Source organism: Copidosoma floridanum, unplaced genomic scaffold (genome assembly GCF_036245765.1).
Source record: "Copidosoma floridanum isolate Cflo_tuat_1 unplaced genomic scaffold, Cflo_Japanese_pri ptg000030l, whole genome shotgun sequence".
NCBI classification, from domain to species: domain Eukaryota; kingdom Metazoa; phylum Arthropoda; class Insecta; order Hymenoptera; family Encyrtidae; genus Copidosoma; species Copidosoma floridanum.
Genome location: NW_028321907.1, coordinates 26,553,544 through 26,579,055, shown reverse-complemented (window position 1 = coordinate 26,579,055; position 25,512 = coordinate 26,553,544). Strand labels below are relative to the sequence as shown.

The 25,512-nt window shown below is 32.3% G+C and overlaps 1 protein-coding gene across 2 annotated transcripts in view; it reads right to left on the bottom strand.

Annotated features, from left to right (window-relative positions):
- The window catches only part of mre11 (double strand break repair nuclease mre11), a 167,991-nt gene that overhangs the window by 62,596 nt on the left and 79,883 nt on the right, over nucleotides 1-25,512 (bottom strand). For both annotated transcript variants that reach the window (XM_089596247.1, XM_089596248.1), the window contains exons 8-10: nucleotides 4,547-4,691; nucleotides 4,310-4,473; nucleotides 4,114-4,240 (exon numbers count right to left, since the gene is read on the bottom strand). In XM_089596247.1, the coding sequence (XP_089452373.1) occupies nucleotides 4,114-4,240; nucleotides 4,310-4,473; nucleotides 4,547-4,691 (436 nt within the window). The remainder of the gene's footprint in view (nucleotides 1-4,113; nucleotides 4,241-4,309; nucleotides 4,474-4,546; nucleotides 4,692-25,512) is intronic.

The window sequence follows — 25,512 nt, the reverse complement described above, 5'->3', positions numbered from 1 at the left end:
CTTTATACCGTCTTTCTAAATTTACTTGAAAATCAACTTGCGGGTCTACTTGATAATTCGATAGGTTTATCTAAAAGTAATATTTTGTACCTTAAAAATTGGGAGATTCCTACAAATCATATAAATGTCATATGACGTGATTTTTTCATGAGATTACATGTTAAAAATCAATTTTTTCAAATGTAACATGTATAAAATAATGGCACAGTTCAACATAATGCAATTTTTGTAGGTATTTTTCATGCTATTTCAATAAACATTTGCCTTTTGAATAATGTCTGTCGAAAAACCTGTATGTAATGAACGTCCTGAAGAGACAATTACTGGCATTTAATACTACCTTATTGAAGAAAGCTATACTACATGATGGTTTTTCTTAATTTTCTGTATACAATTATATTTTGGGTATTAAATATGGACGAGGAGTAAGTGTGGGATCGAATGTGATAGATGTGAGCTTAACGTTACAGATGTAATCAGCGTAGGCAGCTGGAAGTTGTTCTGGAATCATTGGAAGATTCGAAAAAAGCGCAGTCTTGTACTGGCCAGCCTATATATTATTTTTATTGTATTATGTCATAACAAATTGTTTATAATCTTTAACTCATTAAATATTAATTAAAATTATAGCCAATTAACGTAGGTATAATCTTTTCCACGATAATTGCACCATCATTGTACAAAATATTGTTTTATAGAAGGTATTTTTATATGCAAAATTATATTGTTCATTATATAATTTTATAGAAGCATAACTTCATACTTGGGTACCCAAGCACCCACTGTCCACTGGTCCCAAGCAGCTGATCTTCATGAACCCAATACATTGTCTGCGAGCACGCTGATTTTTTTATTGAAATAAAATTCCACGCAGCTAATCCTTTGGAACCCGACACAGTCACTACCAGCGCATTGATTTTTTTACTTAAATAAAGTCCCGAGCAGCTTATCCTTCATACTAAGACGCGGTTATTATCAGCATGGTAATTTTTTTACACAAAAACTTTCATGTAGCTAATCCCAAATATGATCTAAGGCGCTTTTTGCCAGCGCGTTTAATTTTTTAATCAAATAAAATCTTGAGCAGCTAATCCCTTATTACTTATCCCACTTTCTACCAGTGCGTTGATTTTTTCACTCAAAAAAATTCCAAGATGCTAATCCTTAATGACCCAACGCACTTTTCGCGTTTTTTGCCAGCGCGTTAATTTTTTCAAAAAAATTGAATATTCAGGAGCTTATCCTTTATAACCAGATGCGCTTACTTCTAGCGCGCTTATTTTTTTACCAAAAATAAATCTTAAGCAGATAATTTTAAATAACTAAGTACGCTTACTACTAGCACGTTTAGTTCTTTAATTGAAGAAAATTCCGAGCAGCTAATTCTCAATAACCCGACGGGCTTACCACCGCCGCAATTGTTTTTCCACTAGAAAAGTTCCGAAGTAGATAATCCTCAACATGACCTAACGCGCTTTCTGCGATAGCGTTGATTTTTTTATAAAATAAAATCCCAAGCAGCTAATTCCCAACAACCCGACACGTAAGTACAACTTATCCTAAAATTAGAATAAAATTTAATCAATGAAAGCATACACAAGTCAAGGCTAAGCTTTCAATATATATATGTATACTATTAACATAAGTATTTTTAATAATAAACGCCAGCAAACATTCGTTTTAAGTGAGTTGTTTTTTTATTTATTTTAGTTTATTTCAATAGGGTCTATGAAACATTGAAAAAATTATTTCTATACTATTTGTATTTCTTTATTTTAATGCTACAAGAGGTGTTCTATGTGCCTACATATATTTTCAACCACCAGAGTAGTTCTACGTGTCAAGTTATTAAGTGCACGTTGAACACGACCTTTTTCTCGTACCTTATCAAAGGCTCTGATAATGCGTTGTTGGCGTCTTCTGCGCCGTTTATTGGTGTTTTGTACACGATCTCTTTGACATTACCCTATAAAAAGTAATGGTGTTATGGGCCAATTTATGGGACCATTCTGTCTAATCCAGGGATCTGGATAAGTTTGGTTTAGGTGTGCTTTGACATTGGCTGAAAAGTGTGGGAATGCACCATCGTGTTGATAAATCATGTTCCTTCGAATCGCTTTAGGAACATCTTCCAGCAACCCAGACAACGTCTCTTGGAGAAACTCCAGATAACCTACTCAATTGAGTCAGGGTAACAGAAAAACTGGGCCGATCAATAAAACGTTTTTTACCAAGTATTTTTTATTCTTATATGATTTGGTACTGTATTTAGAATCTCTATAGGATGCGTCCAAGCCAAGTAGAACACGCGGCGTGCGCAGCATTTTATTCGCATCTAAAGCGTTTTTTTCATCTTGTTTACAACGGATGGTAAATAGTTAGAAAAAAAACGTAAAGACATGAATAGATAGATTTTGACCTGCTTTTTTAGATAGTACAGTCAGTTTATACGTAAAAATTCGATTTTCAACTTTACACTGTTTTCTCTCAGAGAATGTATTCTTTTTTTTAACTTACATTAGTCAAAAGCTTAAGTCTTAAACTAGGGACATGCAAATTTTTACATTGAGAGATGTAAAGCTTAACTAATGACATGTATTTAAAGAAAGTGGGGTGAAGTCTAGCGCTGGCACCGCAGAAAAAAATTTGGTACTCAAACAGCCTAGGTGATCGGACTGCTTGAGTTCAACTACATCTTTAAGGTATAACAGTCCTGAGCTCGACTTTATACCTCAACAGTCCAATCACCTAGGCTGTTCAAGTACCAAATTTTTTTCTGTACATGCGTATCTCGGTGAGTGCAGGGTGAGATACCGTTTCACACCTAGCTCATAGTCCAAGACAAGTAGCTAAAAAAATTAATGAAAATGCCCAAATTGACAGATTTCAATGTTTTCTTATTTATTTCGCAGGGAATTTTCAGTTAAAAAAATTTTTTTTAGACTTATGTTATCACAAGTTCAGAAAGTTTCCTACTTTGAATATTAGGCTATTATTCAATTTCAAAGAATTAAATAGAAAGGGTATTATTTTTTTATATATTTAAAATGTAAGAAAATGTAGTTTAGTACCATTCATTAGAGTAAAAATGAATCATAACAATCCTTCGTATTATATTCAAATAAATTTAAAGCCAAAAAACCATGAAAATTGCAGCGCAGCAAGAGAGCGAGACAAGGTGAGCAAGACCAAATATTATATTAGATGGCACTACTCCATCTGCTTTGTTTACAACCTGTCACGCTATATCTTTTATTTTTACGAAAAAGATGTGTACTCTAAATGATTTGTATAGGGCTCTCTTACTTGACCTGTCTGTAGTAAGTCGGTGATTTTGTTAATATGATTGTCCCTCGTTCACTCTTTTCCACTACATCTAATGTTATATGCTTGCAGCCCTGCACTGTGTGTGCTTCCTGATAGTCGTTTTTAATTTCCGAAAAATGAAGTATTATACGCGTGAAAAAATTTTTTTGATTTTCGCGACAAAAGCCAACCCCACAGCGAGCACTAAACTGTTACTTATATTGGTGAGAAAAGAGTGTATTATCTACCGATTCGTCTCAACTCTTTCGACCGACTCCTTTTAACTCTCTCGACTAACTGCCCTCTCAATTCTCAGCTCCTATCTCTTTATCTTCCCTGCTTTTCTATCCTTTCGAGCCCTAAAGTAGTATGAGAACACGGACGCATAGCTATATGCTATCGTACGTAACAATATAAACCATGACAAAATATTCTACTGAAAAAAGACAATTTTTTTTCTACTGTTTGCAAATGGTCAAATTCAGAAACAATTTTTCAAAACCGTCATAGTTATAAAAAATTATGGTATAAAATTTTTACTCTGGGTTAAGGTAACAAATACGAAGAAATGTACTCAAAACAAGGTACGTAACTTTTCAAATTTGTTTGTAAAAAAAATAGTTTTAATTGTACCTGACCACATTGTACGACTGGCAAGAAGGATGTTTATGTATTGTAGAACAATTTGAATTAGAAACTAAAAAACAAACTAAAAACGAATTATTTTTCCGAGTACAAAACTGAATCTGTTCACACTACATATAATTTACGAAAAATTTATGAGTATTAAAAAAAAAGGTAACTTACAACTTTATTTTTGTCATTTTGTTGTTCTTTTCTTGAATTTTGATGATTTTTTACGGCTTCAAGCATTTCATCAGTATTATTAAAATTTTCTTGCACCAAAAGATCAAGTGTTGTTTGTATTTTATGGCTAAAACATTTTTATATCATTTTATAATGTTGAAACAAAATATCGAATAATCATATTTAAAGCTCTTACTTGACTAATTCCTCAAAAGCTTTACTATCATTTGCATTCACGAATTTTAATAATGCGTCATTGAGACATGGCAGTGACAATACTGTTAGTTTATTTATTTTGTCATCTTGATTAAAATAATCAGTCATTCCACCGATAACTGTACGCTTCCAATCATTTTCACTCTGAAAAATTTTTTTTTTAATTTCCTAATAATATATCAAGCAATGACTACTTAATAAACTGATCAACCATTACATTATCAAACTTAAATATTTCACCAAATTCTTCTAAACCTCCAACTGTAGATTTGATATCCTTTTTTTTCAACTTTGAAGAGCATTTTTTAAACAAAATCATATCATTGGGGTTCGCTACTTCATTGTAATATTTTTGTGATAACCTGTAATTAAGATAAAGTAAATTAGCTTTTGAAGTTAACTCAAAACGTGATTATTTCTTGGGAGCTATACAAATAGAAAACATAATTTTAATTTATTTTAGGAACAGCAACAATCTGCAGTGATAGAAAAAACTTTCCTTGTTGAGTTACAGCATACAATCCAGACGTTTAGAATGAAGGACAACATTGAGAAGCATTTAATTCTGGCCCCACTTCAGAACTTTTTTTATTTACATAAAATTACTTTAACTGGCTAATAGTTAACGGAAACACACATATAAAACTTGTCTACTGCAGAGAAAATTTTTCAGTTACCCATCAAGCCAAAAAACTTTTTTTTCAAAACCATAAGCAGACCAAGAACCAAAGAGGGACTAACAGATCTGACAGCAGTATTCAGCTCATTATTTTGTGGATTCTGGTAAAACAATTTTATATAAATCTTATGAAAAAAGTCAAGATCAGAACCAGTTTCAATTATAAGTTGTGTAGGGTTAAGTATTAAAAATGATACCGCTAAATAACTTTTGAGTTCTTGAACAACCATATACTGCTATGGATGCTCCTACTCTGTAACTGTTACAGATTCCATCACCAAAAAAACAAACATTAGTTTTTACTTGTATTTCCATACATTCTTTTATGGGAAGTCGACCCATATCACCAGAATGTTAGCAGAATAATACACCTGTTTTATGGCTGTTTATTAATCTTCCAAGATTAATTGAATCACTATTTTCCGACATCTTAACCCGAACCCTAGCGAGTCTTTCTTAGTCAACAGGTTGATCAGCCACTCTTGTGCGAAATCGGGCTCTATAACAAAGGCCACACTTGTATTTGATTGACTGATCAAAAACCTAGTGATAGTCTATACTTTTTTTTTTTTTTGTAAGCTTTTGGATCATATTCAACAGATCATGACGTACAAGATTTAGAAACACACGAGTAAGGAATGCTAGTGATAAACATGCGATTACAACTTCGAAAACAAAATTTTTTTAGTTTCAGTTCTCGGAAGTAAGAATTATGGTGAGTTTAAACAAAAGTGATTGGCACGTAGTTGTTTTTCAATAGAATGGGCAGTCAAAATATTTGTTAAAATTTACATGCTGAGCTCCAGGTAGGTCAGAAAATGGATAATTTGATGAATCAGCCAACTTATAGTGTGGAATTTAATTGTTTCAAAAAAAAAAATTGGTGACTTAACTCGCTGTTTCTTCAAAAAGGTGGGTTAGGGTGCTTGTTGTCTGCTAACGGTAGATTTTAGAAGTGTGATGGGTTAAAAGGTAGACAATTTGGTGAGTAAGCACGATTGTAGAGTTTTATTTTCATAGATAATAAGAAATTTAATATATGGTTTCGTGGGAGAGATTTTTATTTATTTATTTATTCATTTATTCAAGAAACCAACAGGCTAATGCCCTTTACGAAGCATAATGTAATGAAAAAAATACAAATATACCAGCACTATAAGAAAATTTTTAGGATGTTAAAAAGTCCAACACTAAAGGCTTAAAGATAAATATTATTTGTTTTCACCAGCTCACTAGGACGTTAATTCAACACCCTTCATAAGCGAAGAATAATGGAGTAATGAGTGTAGTTGCGCGTTGTATACGATTTAAAGATCGGTCTTTGGTTCCTAGCTGAGTCGGATTTCATTTATGGAGCAAATAATGCACAATAACCATTAAATATTTTATGTACGAGACAATGATCATTAAATAAGTGTAGCAGATCGATATCTTCCACCCAAATTTCAATTCTATCTGAGTATAATCATGATCTAACGTAGAGATAGACCTGTCAGACTTAACCACCAAAAATCTTAGAAATATCTGCTGAATCTTATTTAACTCCTAAATAGACTGATGTGTAGAGGGCCACCATACCTGGGATCCATAAAGGAATGCAGGCATAACCAATGATTTGTGCACGTATATAACAGATTACAAATTAGTAAAATCACTGCACCTCCTTTTGAGAAATCCCAGCATGCGATAAGTTTTCAACATCACCCTCTGAATATTCTTGATATACGTAAAAAAAGATTAAAAAATAACACTAAGGACACTAACATCAGTGGCTCCATCAACAATAATATCTCCCATTGCACATAATACGCTGGCAAGACCTCGTAAATGTTATAGTACAACATTTCTGCTTATTACAAGAAAGCTTATTTATCTCACGCTAGTTACAGAACCTGTCTATAACAGCTTGCAAGGCTGCGCAATCATCTTCCTTTGGACTATCCTAATAGTTTTTCAATCATTTGCGAATAACAATAATTTCTATGAAAAATAATCTTTTAAAACATTAATATTAACAAGAAATAGCAGGGGGCCAGGGTAAGAGCCCTGGGGTACCACTGATCCAAGATTAACTAAACGCGGCAAACAATAACCCAGTTTAACAGCCTAAAAACGGTCACTAAGGTAAGAGCGCAGGAAGGTCAACAATGAACCACTCGGACCGACCCGATAAAGCTTCAATATTAAAATACTGTGGTCGATAGAATAAAAAACTTTTGAAATATCGAAGTACACCAAATCAAGCTGGCAATCGATTTATAACGCCTCAAAGATCGAGTTACTATAGATCATTAGGTTTGTAACTGAGGATCTGCCCCGTATAAAACCATGCCGCTCATCAGCTGAGATATCTGCTAAATAAGAACTCAATTTACAGAGGTTCGGAAGTAATAATAAAATGCAGAGATCACACTAATATTGTGTTTTCTTGAAAGTCTAGAATACGTAGAATTAATGTGAATTTTTTCAATACTTGTTATAGGTAATTTTTATAAGAATTGTACAAACGAAAATCATGTGATTAACATAGGCTCTTGTAGAAAGTAACCCCTTTGTCTCGCTTAAATGGACAAAACTTTTTGGAAAATGCAAAGGTGTTAAAAAAAATCTACCTACAAGTAATTAATATTTAATTATTCGGTAGGCTAAATTTCGAGGCATGTTATAGTGCATTTTTAACAATGCAAACGTTAAACGTAAGGAAAATATTGAGTTTGTGGGGTGCAAGAGGGGGTGCGCAGTAAAGGGGACCAAGCTGAGCGGGCAGAGGGGACTCCCCCTTCCTCGCCCCTTTGAATGATACTTCCGAACCTTCTTAAGTGCAACAATACTATCAAACAATTGGGCGACAATCCCCAGAGCAGGAATAGGCCTGCAATTCAGTGCAATAGACTTACTGCCTTTGTTTTTACAAACAAGTATAACAAACGATGATTTCCATTCTGGGCACATGTGACTCTGAGACAGTAATCAAGTAAATAATAGTGACAGTGGTAACGACAATCTTTGCACAATTTTTGCATGAAGATTTCAGTACGACCATCAAAACCTCAGTTAGCTTCCTGTTTTAATCTGCAAATAGCAGTCTCAACACCTGCAATAGTCTCCTCAATGGCATTAAGACGCCCCACAGTGGAATATTATGATTTTTTTTTCAAATTAAAATATCTCGTGAACGCCAATCGATAAAAAAATCCTACCCTCCAAACATTCCTCGAACAAAATATTTTTTCTCTGAAATCTGATATTTTTTAAAATACTTTTTGTGACTCGAAAGTTTATTTCTTATAAATGACTGTAGACCATTTAATTTAGACAAATATATTATTCACTACCAATAAAACACTTGCATTCATAACACATAACCTGTTACCACCCGGGGTATAATTTTATTTATTATTAATTATTAGAATAATTATTATTCTTTAAATTCAATCGTTTTACATAAATTTGATTTTTAAATGTCGCGCGCAGCTCTGATTTCAAAACTTTGAGCTTTATAGTACCACCTACCGCGCGCTAGGTGGTAACTAATAGTTTCTGGCAAACATCGCAAGTAAGAAGGTTGTTTATGTATTTTTATAGTACATAAGAAGGGCTGCGTGACTTCTCGAACTCATCATTCCAGATTACACGATCTTAGCCAAAGCTAGGCTCTCGCTCACTCGACGAGACCTACGCTAAGGCAGTGGCTAGAGCACAAATTAATTTGAATAAAATTCCTATGTTTAATGCCACATTAAACTCGATGTATGAACTCTTACTCTACCCACTCTCACCATCATTATCCACACTACGAGGCACTGTTGTCCAACTACTGGAAGAATCGGACAAACAATCGAGGCTCTTTTGCGCTAGTAATCGCATCTCATGCCAACGGATTCGTCTCAACCACTGTGAGTCACTGCTCAACCATTCACTAGCGACACTAGCTCCAGCAGTGGCATCGAAACCCAGCAGAAGCACTACCTCTCCACGCCTGTGGTCTCCAGCGTTGGATGTTTACTGCTGCTCGATCCTGACTGCCAAACTACCCAACAGCGATACCAACTTCAGCTGTGGTATTGGAATCCAGCAGAAGCACTACCTCACTACGCCTAGAGTCTCCAATCCAGGATTCTCTCCGTGGATTCATCTCTACGGCCCATTCGACTCCCTGGGAGAGGATTCTCGTCCACCCTGACTCCCTTTCGTTGTTCTAAGCCGCCCACCCCAATAGACCGCTTATAACAAATCTTAAGAAGTAGGAAAAGCATAAAAAGAGATAAAATTATATTATTTTCCATTCCAGTAGTGTACCTTTGGTTTCGCGGGTAAGAAAAGTTTGAAATATATGTTTTAGAGGTGAGTGATCTGGTCATCTGGAATTCAAGGTCATATTTTTGAAATTTAAAATTGTGGACCTACTATGGCAGGGAAATCTGGGAAAACACGTTTTAATTTCGTGAGAACTTGTACACCAGGATTCTCGAGGTCACTGATTTTGAATTTAAAGTCAGATTTTTTTAATTCAGAATGGCGTATCCAGTATGGCGGACATGTCTAAAAAACTATTTTTTCAGTGAAAGATTTCAATTTTTTTTTTTTTCAATCAAATACTTAACAAATCTCATTGGAGCATAAAGGTCAATTAATAATCGTTTTTTCACTTGCAAACGATTACTCTTAATTGCATAGCTCTGTAACTATGACTAAGACAATGCGACAATGACAATCACACAAACTTCATTAAGTTATGATATTAATAATAATCGACTACTTACATTTAAATATGAGTATACATTCTGATATAAGACACAAGCATTGAATCCCAACATAATTGAACGCAAACAGGCCACAGACCTGAAAAGTAAAAGCATCAGACTTTGAACTTTTTAAGTTATGAACAAATAGAAAAGTGTATATCTACAATAATAAACCCCAGATAGGCTGAAGGTCTATTATGCTTAGGCCCTAAAACCCGAACACCTAAGCCTCAGACAGATGTTTAGGTACAGACTGGTGTTTAGGTATTCAGGTTTCGTGGGTTAAGCATAACAGGCCTTCGGCCTGTCTGGGGTTTAGTAATATCGAATTACACTTTTTTATTTGGTCCGAGCTTGTTTGGGTTTCTTAGGTTTAGCATAACAGGCCTTCAGCTTCTAAAATCAGGAGTGGTAAAATGAGTTCAAGCTTAAAAGTAATCCAAACGTATTAATAAAAATTCTAGAGTGTTAATGAATTTTGTAATAAAGTAGATGGTTTTTCATAGAAAATGGATACCGGCTAATTTCATTTTTTTTTTTTTTTATTATTTCACGAAAAAGAGTATCTGATGTCTGATCAGCTAAGGTATGCCTATAAAATGTGTTTACTCGATAATTACATTAAAGTAGATGCGTTTCAAAAACATTTAAAATTTTTTTACTATTGCTAAATTAGCAAAAATATTTAAGAAATAACGAATTCATGAAATACAACGTAAAAATTTTTTTAGTGTATCTCTCAAGTGTGCAATATCCAAACCTGGAAATAAAACATGGTGATCTAGTCAAAAATTATTAATTAACATTCAAAGTGCTATAGTATCATCTACATGAAACTTACGAGTAATTATTACAAATTTTTCATGCGTAAGCAGATGATTTAATTTTAGTGGATATACATTTTTTGAAAGATATTTAGATAAATCTTCTGAGTAAATTTTTATCAGATTATAGTTGTAAGTACTTTCATTTCCTGAATACAATTAATTACAGTCAGACTAAAAAACTGCAGAGCTTATTGGAATTAATTTTTCTAAATATTAGTACCACTTCAATTGATATAATTTTTTAAAAAATAGGAAATAATAAATATTTAAAAAAAATATTTTTGTTCTTCGACTTACTTTGGGCAAAAAGATTTTTCATAATTTATGTAGATTTTGCACCAAAATATTAAGTATCAATTTATTAAACACTCAGATTTTTTCTACGATATCTAACTATTTTAAAAAAAGTTGCAAGTGTTACGTAGGATTAAGAAGCTGGTAAGGAGAATATTTTTTTGTGTAAAAGAAATGTAAGAAATCCAAACAAACTTTTTAGTGATCCAAAAATAATTAATAACAATCAAATTGACATTAAATACAGGTTCATTGAGGAAACAAGCTATCGTAATTATTGTGCTAGAAAACTTTTTGTTGTAAGCTACACGTTTTATAGAAATTCGCATTTATAAATGTTAAATTAAGAACCACATTGTTGCTGGAGCAATGAATTACATTCAGTTATCGTATTCGTATTCTTGCTATTAATTGTAAATATTGCTTAAGGTTTGCATGAAGATGAGATATTTTTATTGCTTGAAAAATTTATTTCTTAATGTTGTAAGACAAACAAATATATATAAATAAAATTATAATGACATAAGTCCTTAAAGATAAAATCCCACAGAAACTCCAATAAATAATAAACAAAATGGATTTTACATTTTTTACTTTTGTTTTTAGCTGTATTTTTTAAAAATTAATGAAAAGTAATTGTTATGCAAATGGAAAAATAGTTTTACATGTGTCAAGTAACTTCAACGATGATTTTAATTACTTATTAGATAGTAGTAATTTCAAGCAGTAAGTAAGTTACTATTTTATCTCTTTTGGTTTGTTGCATTTAACACAAGTGTAATACGTGAAACAATAAATTTTCTATAACCTGAGAACTTAGGGTCAACTTGCTTTCATTTTTAATGAACTAAATACATTAAAGCTTGTAAGTGAGGCTATTCCGATACCAGCAAGGTCTAGAGGGACATCTAGAAGGATTCTGTAGTTAAGTGGATGGGACAAAAGCTCTTACTTTAACTAGATTATTCAACTACTTAAGACATAATTGGCTTATGGTAGACTATGAAATTTCATGGATGGAGTCTGCACTACCGTTTAAGGAACCACTTAGAAAACCAGTAAGAAACTGGGATGTGGCTAGCTTTAAAAATAACAGTCTAGGAGGTAGCAGATGTGCAGTCTGATCAACCTAATCTCCTTTTCAAAAAATAATTCTCTCATAGTGGATCGTGAACTAGTAGAGGCAGACTCTGAAATCCCAAATCTACCGTTCTCATTCACTTTTCTGAGGGCCTTCAGAACCTTTTATAATGAGTTGCGAACCTCGGTCACACGCTGGCTCGAAACGACACAGAAAAGTTTGCCGATGAAACTTTTTAGGAAAAAACTACAGCTTGTGATCCAATTTGACGGAGGTGCAGTAGATAAGCCCTCTAAAATTGTCTCTTTACACTTACAGCTATTTTTCTTTCTATGCGTCTGAAGAAAAAAAAAGAGACATTAGTTACACAAGTAATGGTAATAATTAAAAATAATTTAACTTATGTAGTTAACGTGTTAAAGAGTGGAAATTTTGAAGAGAGCTGGTATGTTTTTTTAAAAACAAGAGAAATTAAAAGATCAATACAGGTGTCAACAGATAGAGGAAAAAAAAAATTAAAGAGCATGATCAAAAACAGGCAGTGGAAGTGAAATTGTATGGATTCCAAAAAATTACAAGACAAGATGATATAAAAGTGAAGAAAAGTGAGAGCACATACAGTTTGAAATGATCAAATTTGTGAAAGAAACAAAATCAGTGGTAATTAACTAAGTAGCTCAGAGATAAAGTAGAATCAAAATGAAGTTGTGAGTGCAAAAGTAGTATTAATTACTGAAAAAGTAAGAAATCGTGAGGAATATAGTAAAGAACAGTGAAGTTGGAAGCAAGGAAAAAGGTGATAAAAGAATTAATAAATAGAGAGTCAAGCCAGAAAAGAAGTCTACCAACTTGACAACAGCGAGAAAATTGGTGAAGAGGATATCGGATTTCCCATAAGCATTAAAATCAAGTGGGAAGAAAAATAGCAAACTACAATATATCAAAAGGATCAATAATATTGTTTGCAAATTAAGTTGTTTAGAAAAACCCTAAACTTTTAAAAATTGGAGAAAAACATTTTCATTGTTGGTAAAGAAGATATCTAGTTAACCATTGAAAGGTGAAAAAATTGTTATTTTATCAACAGTAAGTAAAAATTAAAAAGAGGATAACCGTAAAAATAATAGACACAGGAAACATTAATACTAGAATCAACGTAACTAAAGACAACACAAAATCAAGAAATTAAACTACAATCAAATTCACAAAAAAAAGCCATGAAAAATTCAGGAATGCCATGATCTAGAAGAAAGACTAAGCAGGCTAAAAAAAGTGTGCAAAAAAACCACAATAAAATCAGAAAAAGAAAGATAAATGAATCGAAGAGAAAAAGATATGGACAGCAGAGAAGTAACGATGGGCACTAAAAAAAAAGCCCTATAAGACAAAGTTATTATATAGATACGAATGGGCAAGAGGAAAAGACAAAAGAAATAAGAGGCTGTCCATTAGTTAAGTTAACACTTTTGAGAGGGGGTATGTAATTTGTTTACTGTTGATGACACACAAGGGGCAGAGGTGTTCAAACAAGTTCACGTTAAAAAATTCTGACGTAAAACTTAAATTCATCTATCCTACCTTTTATCATTTCTCATAATTTTATCGCTAAATAATACCAATACTTAACAAGTATCGAATCCAACTTATTGATAGAACAGGGTTGCATACGTAGTCATGACAGTCTTTTTTGCTAGTAGCGGGATACAACAGATTTATTAACTCATTCAAACATTTATTACGAAGTCAAAATATCGAGCAAACGAGGTGACCATTATCAAAACTTTTATAAAGCTCTTGTGCAAGTTTATCCTAAGATGCCAAAAGAATAAATTCAAAAAAAGACCTACATATTTATTGTATAAATTAATGCAAAAAAAAATATTAAAAAGAAAAGGAAGATGTAAAATGTAAGGTTTGCAAGGAAAAAGTAGAGAGCCTTACATATGTGTATATATTTATTGTGAGATGTTAATGTAGCATCACTAGTTAATAAATTATCAATATCATTTGAGATTTTTAAGCACAAATTTGTTTTTCATGCACAAGGAATTACAAAAATTTTTATTTTGCCTTCTTTTATTTTAAATTATAAAGAGAATGATTTTTAATTCATCAAACGTACTTTAATTTTTGAACGTCAAGTGTTAAACAAAGGCTAGATATTATAATATTACATAGTTTCTTAGACAACAGTAATTTTATTTTCATTTCTTCGTACTAAAATAATTTGACAAAAGTATCCTACTTAAATCATTATTTATTTACGAAGGATACTTTACTGTAACAAAAATCTTTTACAGTTTCATCCACAATTTCTAATGCTTTTTTGGTATTACAGATGTTTTATTCCAAATAATCACTTCAACTTAAAGTTATACTTGTCTATCCAACTCAAATTGGAAGGATGCACTTTTTATAGTCACTAACTCAAGTCAAAATAAAGTCCACAAATTCTGCGAATAGTTATTTGCACTCCATGTAACACTGCTCAGCGTGCATGGAGCAGATGAAGTGAAACCTGAGAGAAAGCCAATGGTATCGAATCAACGTAGCCTGTAGGTATCTTTAAATACCTAAGTAAATAAGCATTTTATAATAATGTATAAAGCGTAAGACCTGTAATGATTTTAATTATTATTAATTACCTTTTCATTCCTTATAAATCATTTCTAGCGTTCTGTCGTATGACAAATTTAAGCAAAAACTCTTTGTTGCGTCTACTTATCTATATTTATAGCAACAATAAAAGCAAAACACCAAACACACGCATTATTTGAAAAGACTACATAGTGTATATACACCGTACTTTTGCACACTCTTTATACTTTCAACAGAAACTATATGAAAACGCCTTCATTAACATGAAATAAAAAGACAAATACTTACAATTACATTTTACTAATATACAAAGCAACGTCCCAAAAACCATTGTAATCGCTTACCAGGAACTACTCAACCAATTTTACTAAAATTCTGCATACTGATTCAAGACACTTCCTAGATGGTTTTTGTATAGTTCATATCTTCATAAAATTCATAACAATAGCAATAAATGAGCTCAAACTTTTGCAAAAATACGCCAGGTTTTCGCTTAAGTTTAGTAGAATCGATTAGGTGGCATAGAAATAAAATCTAAGCTACCTGCAATGGAAAAAAGTGCGTTTGATTATAATATCCCAAGAAAATTGCCAAATACTATAGCCGTTCACCGACAGTGTTCCACGAATAGAGTTGTGAGTCGTGCAGCTGGGTATCCCGGCTACCGACGACACTCTTCTAGAATAGACAAGCGACTTACGTCGAATTTAATCCTGAACCACCAAGATTAACGAGTGCCACGAATAAAAGGAATTTTTAGCGCTAACGTCTCCCGTGTTACACTAGGAGACATTAAGCCAGAGCACAATCTGCTCTAACAATTTGGGGTTTCGTGACCGTTCTTCAAACCATTATAATGCTACCAAAAAAGATTTTGCTACAACAGCAAGCCAGGAAAAACAACCCTGAAGAGTTTGGGCAGCAACACTGGCTGGAAATTTATTAGCCTCCTCCTAAGTGGTACGTCCCATTGGCATACCTACTGAAGAAGTATCCTTCAGGCCCACTTCCCCAACCAACGGTAAACGGTTGGTTATCCGAGGAACGACCTCAAGACGAGGTATTCTGCGGCCGGCAGCGCATCTCCTTCCAGTACAGTCTCCATATGCAGAGACTCCAAGGGTAGCTAGCCACAGCTGGCTCTCCATTGTCAAGAATAATAATAAGAAATGACTGGAAGTATCATCACGAGCCCTTTCAAGAGCTATCTTAATTATTTACGTTCCCTAATTGACCATCAATCTCAAAGAGTTTTTTCAGGGCCATCTAATCTAAAACTACCTTGCCAACAAACACTTTTTTTATATTCTTCAGAAACTATTCGTTTACTAAAAGACTATATAAAGCGGGCAACTGGCAGACATCACGAGCGGAGTTTTTTACCATGAGGCTGAATATCCTGACTACCAACAACCCAACATTACCCTCTCGACTCTAATCGTTCAACCAGGAATCACCGATCTTCTCGGATCCTCTACGAGGTCTAACAGCGAAGCTACAGAAGTTAATTAAACTCAAGCAAATGGAATAGTCTCCAACAGCCAAGCGTCACGAACCAATTTGCCCAGTTCAGATCATCAAAATGACTGAGCTCTGCACAATATATGTGTTTTAGACACTCACGTCTCCAGAGTAACACAAAGAGACGTTGGGAAAAAGCTCTACTACTAGCTCCAACGCTTCCGACATCGTAATTTTTCTCCTGATCAGTCTCATGCTACAACAGCAGGCCAAAGAAGATTACCCTGAGGTATCCAAGCAGTCATGTTTCCTGGAAACTAAGGTCAAGAAACAGTTTAGCTCACCAGCCCTTTGTGGGGATATCGAACGTCGAACTACTTTACCAAAAATATACATCACAACTCAACAAAGTTGACAAAAAAACAGCCTTTAGGGCTCACAAAAGTTTTAACTGTGCCTATAGTCGCAAGAAGGCGAATTGGAAGAATACTTTAAATGCCTTTAATGTATACAATTTTAGGAGTCAAGAAACTGATGCAGAACATTTATCGAGATTTAAACAGCGCGTCAAAATCGATGAATAAAGAATTTTAAAGTGAAAAATTAGCTTTTCATTATAACTCTAATAGTAATAACCTTAATCTTCTATCTTTTTAGATAGGTAGAATAATATGTATTTGTATACACTGCAGCGCTAAAAATGGCGAGATTAGATTTCAAGACTTTGTTGCACTAGTAACAAGGTTTGAAGATTGAAAAAAAAAGGTTTCCAATTTTTGCCACGAACAGTGGAACCACATGTAGTTACCAGACTTAATATGCACATTAAAAAATAATATTGATTTGATTCATATTTAACTAATTACATAGCAATGTCTGATTCCTTAGAAGTATTGTAGGTGATTTTTGAATAGTTTACGAATCTGTAAAAGATGTTTAATCTGCTACTTTATTTGATATAAAAAAAAAAATTTTTCAACTATTTAAAGAAACCACATTTAATTTACCAATTGAAACATTTTTCCAAAAATGTTTTCGTTTATTTTGTCGTTTTGTTTCGAAATAAAATGTATAATACTGAAAAATGATAACATATTTAATTAACTCTGCACTTTTATCGATTTTAAACCATGCTATTTAAGATGATTTTCAATGTTCAAGAGATTTGTCATACATTGATTGACCTAAAAGATTACAATAAAATTAAACATACAAGATTATAAGTACCTAAAAATGATCAAATCAAATTTTTGTGGACTTAGGGTGCGTAGGAAAAAAATCGTGAACCTTTTACTACTCTTCTGACTAACATGTACTTTTTTAGAAGACGGAAATTTATTTCGTATTTCAAAACACTGACCTACAAGATATTTATGAAAGTCTACGAAGAAGGCGCTAAAAACATTAAATACAATTTAATCATCTTAGAATATTACTAAGGCACCCGTGGGATCTTAAATCAGCGATAGAATGAATAAAATCGAGAAGCTAGGTACAGATATTATCACTACATATACAGTGCATATAGATATACTAGAACATTGTCATTAAAATGAAGTTTTTCTTATTCTAGAAAATCAAGGACTATGTATTCAAGAAAGAATAATTACTGCGCAAATAAAATTTATAAAAAAAACTGATAAGATAAGAAACGAGTTTCTTAAAAAAATAATGGACAAGTCACAAGCAGCACATAATACTACTGTTACTGATACGGATATAGAATTTAAGGTACTTAAAAAGGAAAATACATTGTTAAAACAGTTAAATGAAGAAAGAACGAAGAAAAAGGAAATTTTTAATTATCTCATACATAAATGTAAAGAAAACAAAATATCACTAAAAAACAACTATAAAAGAGTATTGAAAAAAGTGAATAAAAATTCTTGCACAAATGTATAACTCAAACCTGTACTACAAAAACAAAGAATACCTAGAATAACAATGAAAAACAACATTGAAACAGAAAACGGACAAATGGAAAACTAAAAGAACAAGATCAAGCAGATTTCGTCCAAGGCAGAAAATATTTAAACAAAAAACTTTTATTAACAAAACAATAAACTGATCTGTAATTGTATGAGTTTAGAAAGTATTACTGAACCTCATAATCTTTAACACAATCATTACAAGATAACTGTGAAGTTATGACTGATAAATTAAACAACCCTGAAATAAAAGTCACTGAAATAGATAACTCAACTAACATGGATAAAACAAACATTGAGAACAATATTAATTCAAGAAACTTTAGTCATCGAGAAACTAAAGCCTTAGTCGTATACATATATACAACCAGAGATGAGTAGAGAGATAGCTAACGCCAATGCTACGATGCGAGACGGCTTTTTGGCACTGATCGAGGCGACCCGCCACGGCCAGCCATCGAACCAGGCGCAAATTTTTTGAGAGTGCGAGACTCGTATCGAACAGCGTTCGCCTACAAGAAGAGGAGTCAATTCACGAGGAAATGAGCATATAGGCGCACTTTTTGAAGATACATGGAAGGAATATACGAAGAGAGGAGTGGAAATGTCAGCTATAGATATAAAGCTATCCATTAAAATTATTTAAAATAATTATTACCACCTTTTCAAATAGAATTCAAACAATTAAACCAGAATAAAAAAATGCATAAAAAAAATCTGCTGACACTAAGAATCGATCCTAAGATAGCAAAACAGTTCATAACAATTATGATGAGGAAAAATAAAAAATTAGTGGTTTTAGCTAAACTAAAATCCTTGAAAAAAAAAGTTGAATACTTTTGCAAAATAATACTGGATTTCAAAATATAGCATATGCTCAATTGCAGTCAAAAAGGAAGAACTCGTGTCATCGCCTGCTTTAGCTGTGCGCTCAGCTGTATAGCTTTCGTTAACAGATCTACTCCTCTCTTCGTAGGCACACGTTCGGTATACCCCTTCCACGTGTCTCCAAAATGTGCGCCTATATGCTCGTTACTTTATGAATCAACATCTCTTCTCGTGGGCGCACGCTAGAAAACATTTTTAAGTAATGCAATTCCCATCATAAATATTCTGATGTTTTCCAAGTCAAATCCTGGTGAAGTATATATGGATTTTACATGTAATCTTATTACAGTTAAGGAGTATATCGTGTCAATCTTTTGTCAAATAAACAATAACAGCTAGCTATCTAGAAATATCCATACGTTAAATGTACGTTTTCAGACGTGATATTTCCAAAAATAATGCATTATTTTAAGGTGGTTTATCATACTTATACTAGTTATTTGTGTGACATTAGACTGAGGTAAATGTCCCTATTATAACCACAAATTTCATTATACTTGTTTCTTTAATTTTTTTCTTTCAATTGTGAGCTCTAGTAGTAAAAATTTCGGGTATTAGCTGGTGCACTATAAATTGACCATTATTATTCTAATTTTTGGATATGGTTTTTAATTGTTAAATTACTTTGTTTTATAAAAAAATTATAAAACTAAGATGTGCATTATTATAAAATTTTGTACCTATTTTTTCATATTATGTCCTTACTGATAAAACGTTTTTAAAAACGTAAATTTAGTAAACAATTTTAAGACAATTGAAGTTTTTTCACTGACATAACAGTATTGTATTTAACAGAAAAAATTATAACGTTTATTTGTTCACTAAAATTATATAAGTTACTCGTTGAAGTTAGGTACCATAATATGTACAGTTCAAAAGATAAATTATGTCCTTCGTCCCTACTTATGGAACTATCTTAAAAATTGGACATTTGTTGTATGTTGAAAATTTTCTTGTGAATTCATAAAGATACGTTAAATACAAAAGCATCACAATTATTTGGTCAAGTAAGTTGCATAACAAGCACATGCATTTTCATATTCCATGAATAGGGATATACTCCACAAATAGGGGTATTTACCTTATCACACCTGAAAACATTGAATAGCAGGTTCAATATGTAAAACTTTAGATATCAATCCGCTTATTTACACACTAAGGTTAGCCTCCAGTTTCGGATGTTCAAAACGTCATACATTTTTTTTTGCTCGGCAACCTTGGACTTTGGCGATTTTATTAAGAAAAAGATTATTTAAATAACCTGCTTCTAGTTATTGTAGCATGTAGCTCAACTTTTAGCTTAAAAAAGCTAAAACTTTGGTTAAAAAATTAAAATGCCTCTTGAGACCAATGCTAAAATTTCGAATTTAGAATGTACTTTTTTTTATTTTGGTCGGCAACGTGCTCTGAAATTTGAACTTAACATCCGTTGAGTGATACTTTACCATGGATTTTGATTTGAGTGCGATGGCTCGACTTTTAAAAAGGTGATGAGCAACCTTAAAGTATTACACTCCAGTTTCTAATTAAGATATTTTAAAAAACTGAATGGATGGGTCATTTCAAATTTTCATGTTATTTTATTTACTATTTATAATTGTATACTCAGTTATGAAAAAACGGAAAGAAAATTTTTAAAGTTTGTAAGTGCCCATGTGGTATGAATACAAGATTTCGTTTACCTAAAACTGCACAGCTTATTTCTCTAGAATTTAAATACGTTTTCGAAGACATAAAAATGAAGATACAGAATTTTTAAATGAATCTAAAAAAAAATTTTTTTGAAGGGATAACTTCCTTAACATTAAAGAAGCGTTGCATTCGCAACATCGCAACGTTGTTAAGGAAGTTAAATACTAAATATAATTTACATCAAGATTGGGTTAAATTTTTTTTTTACAACGAGTATATATCTTAAAAAAGACTCGTCAAATTTTCAGGGCACAAGGTCGCTGGAAAGGTGAGAAACAAATATTTGTGTGTCAAAATAATTGCACCACATAACTATGTGGGATATCGCGATTTTTCTCCCTTGTATCAGATGTAGTTTATTTATTAACATTATGATTCAAGTAAAAAGTTATCAATGACAAAAAATTTTTTTATAATTCTATTTAATTTTGTACAACGTCTGGAGAGTAGGATGATATTTAAGGGAAAAGAAGTTTACTGCAAATATAAATATATGGCTACGGAGAGCAAATTTATATGTAATAAACACAATTTCTTGTGAAACTACAGTACAGTTTACTGAACATCATAGTAAAAATTACAGCAACGATTCCATGGTCTAAACTTTACCGTTGCTTGTGAGGTTAACATTACAGTATGTTTTTCTATGTGCTCTTACTACAAACAGTTGACGTTAACATATTTCTAAGATGTTTTTCAGGTTACTAAATTTTAAAGTTGCTTTAATAAACTATGTCAGCAATACCTGATGAAACTGTTGTGAATCTGATATAAGTGAGCTTTACAATCTGTCACATATATTATGTCTAAAATAATGAAACATAATTTAATACATAGTTATAGATCCTTGTGTCAAAAATTAGAATTTTTGATACTTCTTTCTCAAAGTCATGCAACCTCCAAACGATCTGGAAATGAGATGCTTAATTAGCACCATTTACAAACGTACGAGTCGTGGAGATTTTTCCTAGCACTTTTCCTAGCGTTAGATAGCACTGATGGTTTTCAAGTTTTTAAATAAATATACAGTATTTGATAAGGCGGAACCAGTGGTGGGTGGATATCTTACCTAAGGTATATGTTACATAGTTTTGGACACGGTCAGAAACTAGTAAGATACCTCATGATGTTCCTGACAATATTTCTGATATTTTTAATTGAAACAATCTTTGCCCAGAAGTCAGGGTATTCTAACCATTTCAGTAACTTGTAGCTCGTAAATCGTACCATCGTCTCGCGATTTGTACCATTCAAAAACACAATTTTAACTTAATTGTAACACAAACTAAAAGTTATAGTTGCAAGTATTTTTCGAGTTGGTAAGTCATAATCAGTCTTTGAATAAATTTTCTGAAACATACCGATTTAACGATGACAAAAGGAATATTATAGCCAGAGAAAAAAATGCCAAAAAACCGATCCAATTCTTCTTGATCAAAACTGTCAGCTGCAAATAATTTTTTTTCATTCTTTTACTATTGAATATTATTTAAAAACATTGTCATTAATGTTATTACCTACAATCTCGTCAATCCATCTTTAAAACAAAAAAAATTAAAGTGATTCCAAGATATTTAATTTAACCAATAAAACTTTTGTGCAAACAAACCCAATTCTTAATAAAAATCTAAAGGAAACAACTAGGTTACGATTTAAATGTGTATTTTAGTTACTGACGTTGCTGACGTTTCTGGCAAAGTTTGGTGATACGTTTTAAACATTTCTACATGTAAGTGTAAGAAACCTCCGAGTCTCGTCAGAAACCCACCACTGTGCAACTGATGTTGCATTTTTTTGAGCGTTTTCTGACCTTGTTTGTTTTCTAAGAATTATTAATAACCCAACAATTGAAACCACACGACCCAAAGCGCTTACTGGCGTTGTTTGTTTGCGACAAACTATTTATGACCTAAAAATTGAAACAACACTACCCAGGGCGCTTATTGGCCTTTTTTATAAATTAGAAAATTGCCATTTATCACTCAAAAACTTTAACTACACGATTTAGAGCGCTTACAGTCCGTTATTCTTAAAAAAAATTATTAAAAATTAAAACAACTCAACTCATAGTGGTCACTAACATTGTTTACTTATCAAAAAATTATTTTTTATAACCTAAATACTTAAACCACACGTGCCAGATTACTTGCCTTGTCGACAACAAAATAATCTTTATGTATTTTTGCATGAAACTGCCAGAGCACTTTATTAATTTCATTGAAAGGGTGTAATAAAAAATCAAGAAAGTCAACCTATTGCAGTGCGCATGAAACTAAACATCAGCTATGGCTGACATTTGAATTTAACTAAGTTGTTGTACGGAACTATACAGATATAAACATAGCATATTGTATTGTATAGATTTGTTATGTAGATTTTTTAAGCAATTCATCCTTGAGTTACGTTTTTTTATCCTTACCAAGTATATCTTCATTGTATTATAGGAACGAAATTAATACACTGAAAATAAATATCTTTATTCTTATAAAATAGTGGGCACTTAAAATTAGAGTTGACATTTTTTTTTTTTTTTTTTCATTTTTTTTCTTCAAAAGCTTTTATTACTATTAAATATAGCACCAAATAGTTTACTTGCACAGAAATCTACAAATGCTGTTCAAGAAAAATTGCTTTAATATCGCTCATGTTAAAGTTACGACTGATGAAGAAGACTGCTTATACGACGATGTACCCGAAATACCTTTAACTCCGAACGAAATACCAGACAAAATGGAAGACGGACTCGATAACAATGAAACACTAAAATTTATGGATAAACGATGAATATTACGAAAGTATATCATTAATAAAAAACTGAATATAATGTTCAAAAAAATTAAAGTTTAATGTACACGAAAATCGGAATAAATATATTTTTTATTACAATCGCTTTTTGATTTAAATTTGTTAATTCAGTATGTTAAATGTATAATACTATGTAATTGCATGATCATGCGCGACAACTTATTTGAATTGAAACGCTAGCCATAGCTTGTGTTTTGCCACATGCGCACTGCAACCGATTGGCCAACTAGTCGCAAGAAAAGGGTACAAATATGGGAGCGCTAAGATGTCGCCGTCTGTTACAATGTGACTTTCTTAATTGTTTTTGATATTACCTTTCAATAAAATTGATTAAGTGCTCTGGCAGTGTAATGCAGAAGTACATGAAGATAAACCACAAATATTTACGCAATAAAAAATGTAATTATCAGTTCGTTGTTTCAAAAAAACGCTGGTATCTTGCGTCTCGAGTTTAGAGTAAGGTATCTTTTTTTTTAATTTTTAGTTTTTTATGACAAATGCAATGACGCTTGTTGGAAAAATAAATATACGAAATTGACTGAGATTTTAAAAATTTCTTGGCAATAGAATTGTTAAAACATTAGAATTCACAAAAGTTAATTTTTGTTTGTATGTTATCATTACTATTAATAAATACAGCGTTTTAACCGAAGCGTAATGTTGATAACAGCCGACCGTGAAGTTAGTAATATTACTTTCATGTTTTACTTTAAAAAATTAATCAACAAAAAAACTCATACTTATTTTGCAATTTTGCAAATAGCTTTTTATTGTATAACTTAATATCTACATTTTCTTATATTTCGACACAAACGTGTTATTGACAATAAATGATGTAATGATTTGTTAGTATATATTAGTGCCCTCTGGTGAATTTCCAATAAATAATGTATTTCCAAAAGTGTTCATTTTATAGGAAATTTGATGGCAAAGAGATTAACAGTTGAAATATTTCTATAAGAGCAACAGAAGCGGAGATATAAGCAAAAAAACTCGATAAAAAATTGGAATTTTTTCATAAATTGTTAAATAAATAAATGTACCTGACTATTGACTTGGAAAAAACTATTTTTTCCGTATTCCTGAGAAAATTCTGTAAGGAAAAGACCAATTATTTTTCTATCGTAGGACATAAGATTGAAAAATCCTTCCAGCTATGGACTTATGTAGGGGCTGTGGAGGGGCTTAAGGGCTCGTATCTTATGAGGCTCTTTTACCGTCAAGCTTGAATCAGATGGCGCCAGGGCACGTCGCGGCTGTCATACTTACACACCGTCAAATTTACAGTTGTGTATTGTGTTCGTGAGCCTATCTGTGTAATGAGCAAAGCAGAAGACATAACCTTTGTAAATGATTGCTGTTGTTTGCAGACAATTTTTGTTTGCATTTACGTTTAAAGATAGTAGGAAAAATGAAGTGCAGTGTAATATCCTGCGATAAAAAAGTGAAATTTAAATTTCCTTCTGATAGTGTGATAAAAAAAAATAAGTGGCTCGAAGCAATTGGGAGACCAACATTTTTGCCGCTCCCAAGTCCTGGCTTACCTGTCCACGAGTTCTGCTTTTCTTTCACTGACTCTTGCTCCTTTCCCTTTTAAAAGCTTTTTCAATTCTGAAACTTTTAAGCTCCCATAATATTCTTTCTTGTCTTCCTTATTCATTTCAAAATTTCAAATATTGCGCTTTACCACTACACTTTAATTTCCTATGTACATACAATACTGAAAAGTAATGTTGTGTGAGTGAGACGGCCATGACAGCCGCGACGTGCCCTGGCGCCATCTGATTCAAGCTTGACGGTAAAAGAGCCTCATATACGTAGTGCATTTATATTTTCTACCAATTCTTGTTCTCTATGGTGGAACTTAATTTACTGTGATAAACGTTAGTTTTTTTACAAAAATTATGTCTACTACAGAATATTTCAAAAGTTCTGTTACATACATCTGCAATAAAAATTTGGTTGCCATTGTAATTAGAATTCACTACAGTTGAAAGCCCAAAAATAAAATTATAGTTGAATTGGTGTTGAGCAATAAGCCCCAGTTTAGATAGCATCGAATTTAGGCTGGGACATTAGCGCGATTTTTTCATTAATGTAAATTGCGTACTGTAAAGACAATGAAATTTTTTCCGTTATTTTTTACTCAGACTTCGTTCAGGCTTACATACTAAAAGAAACTAAC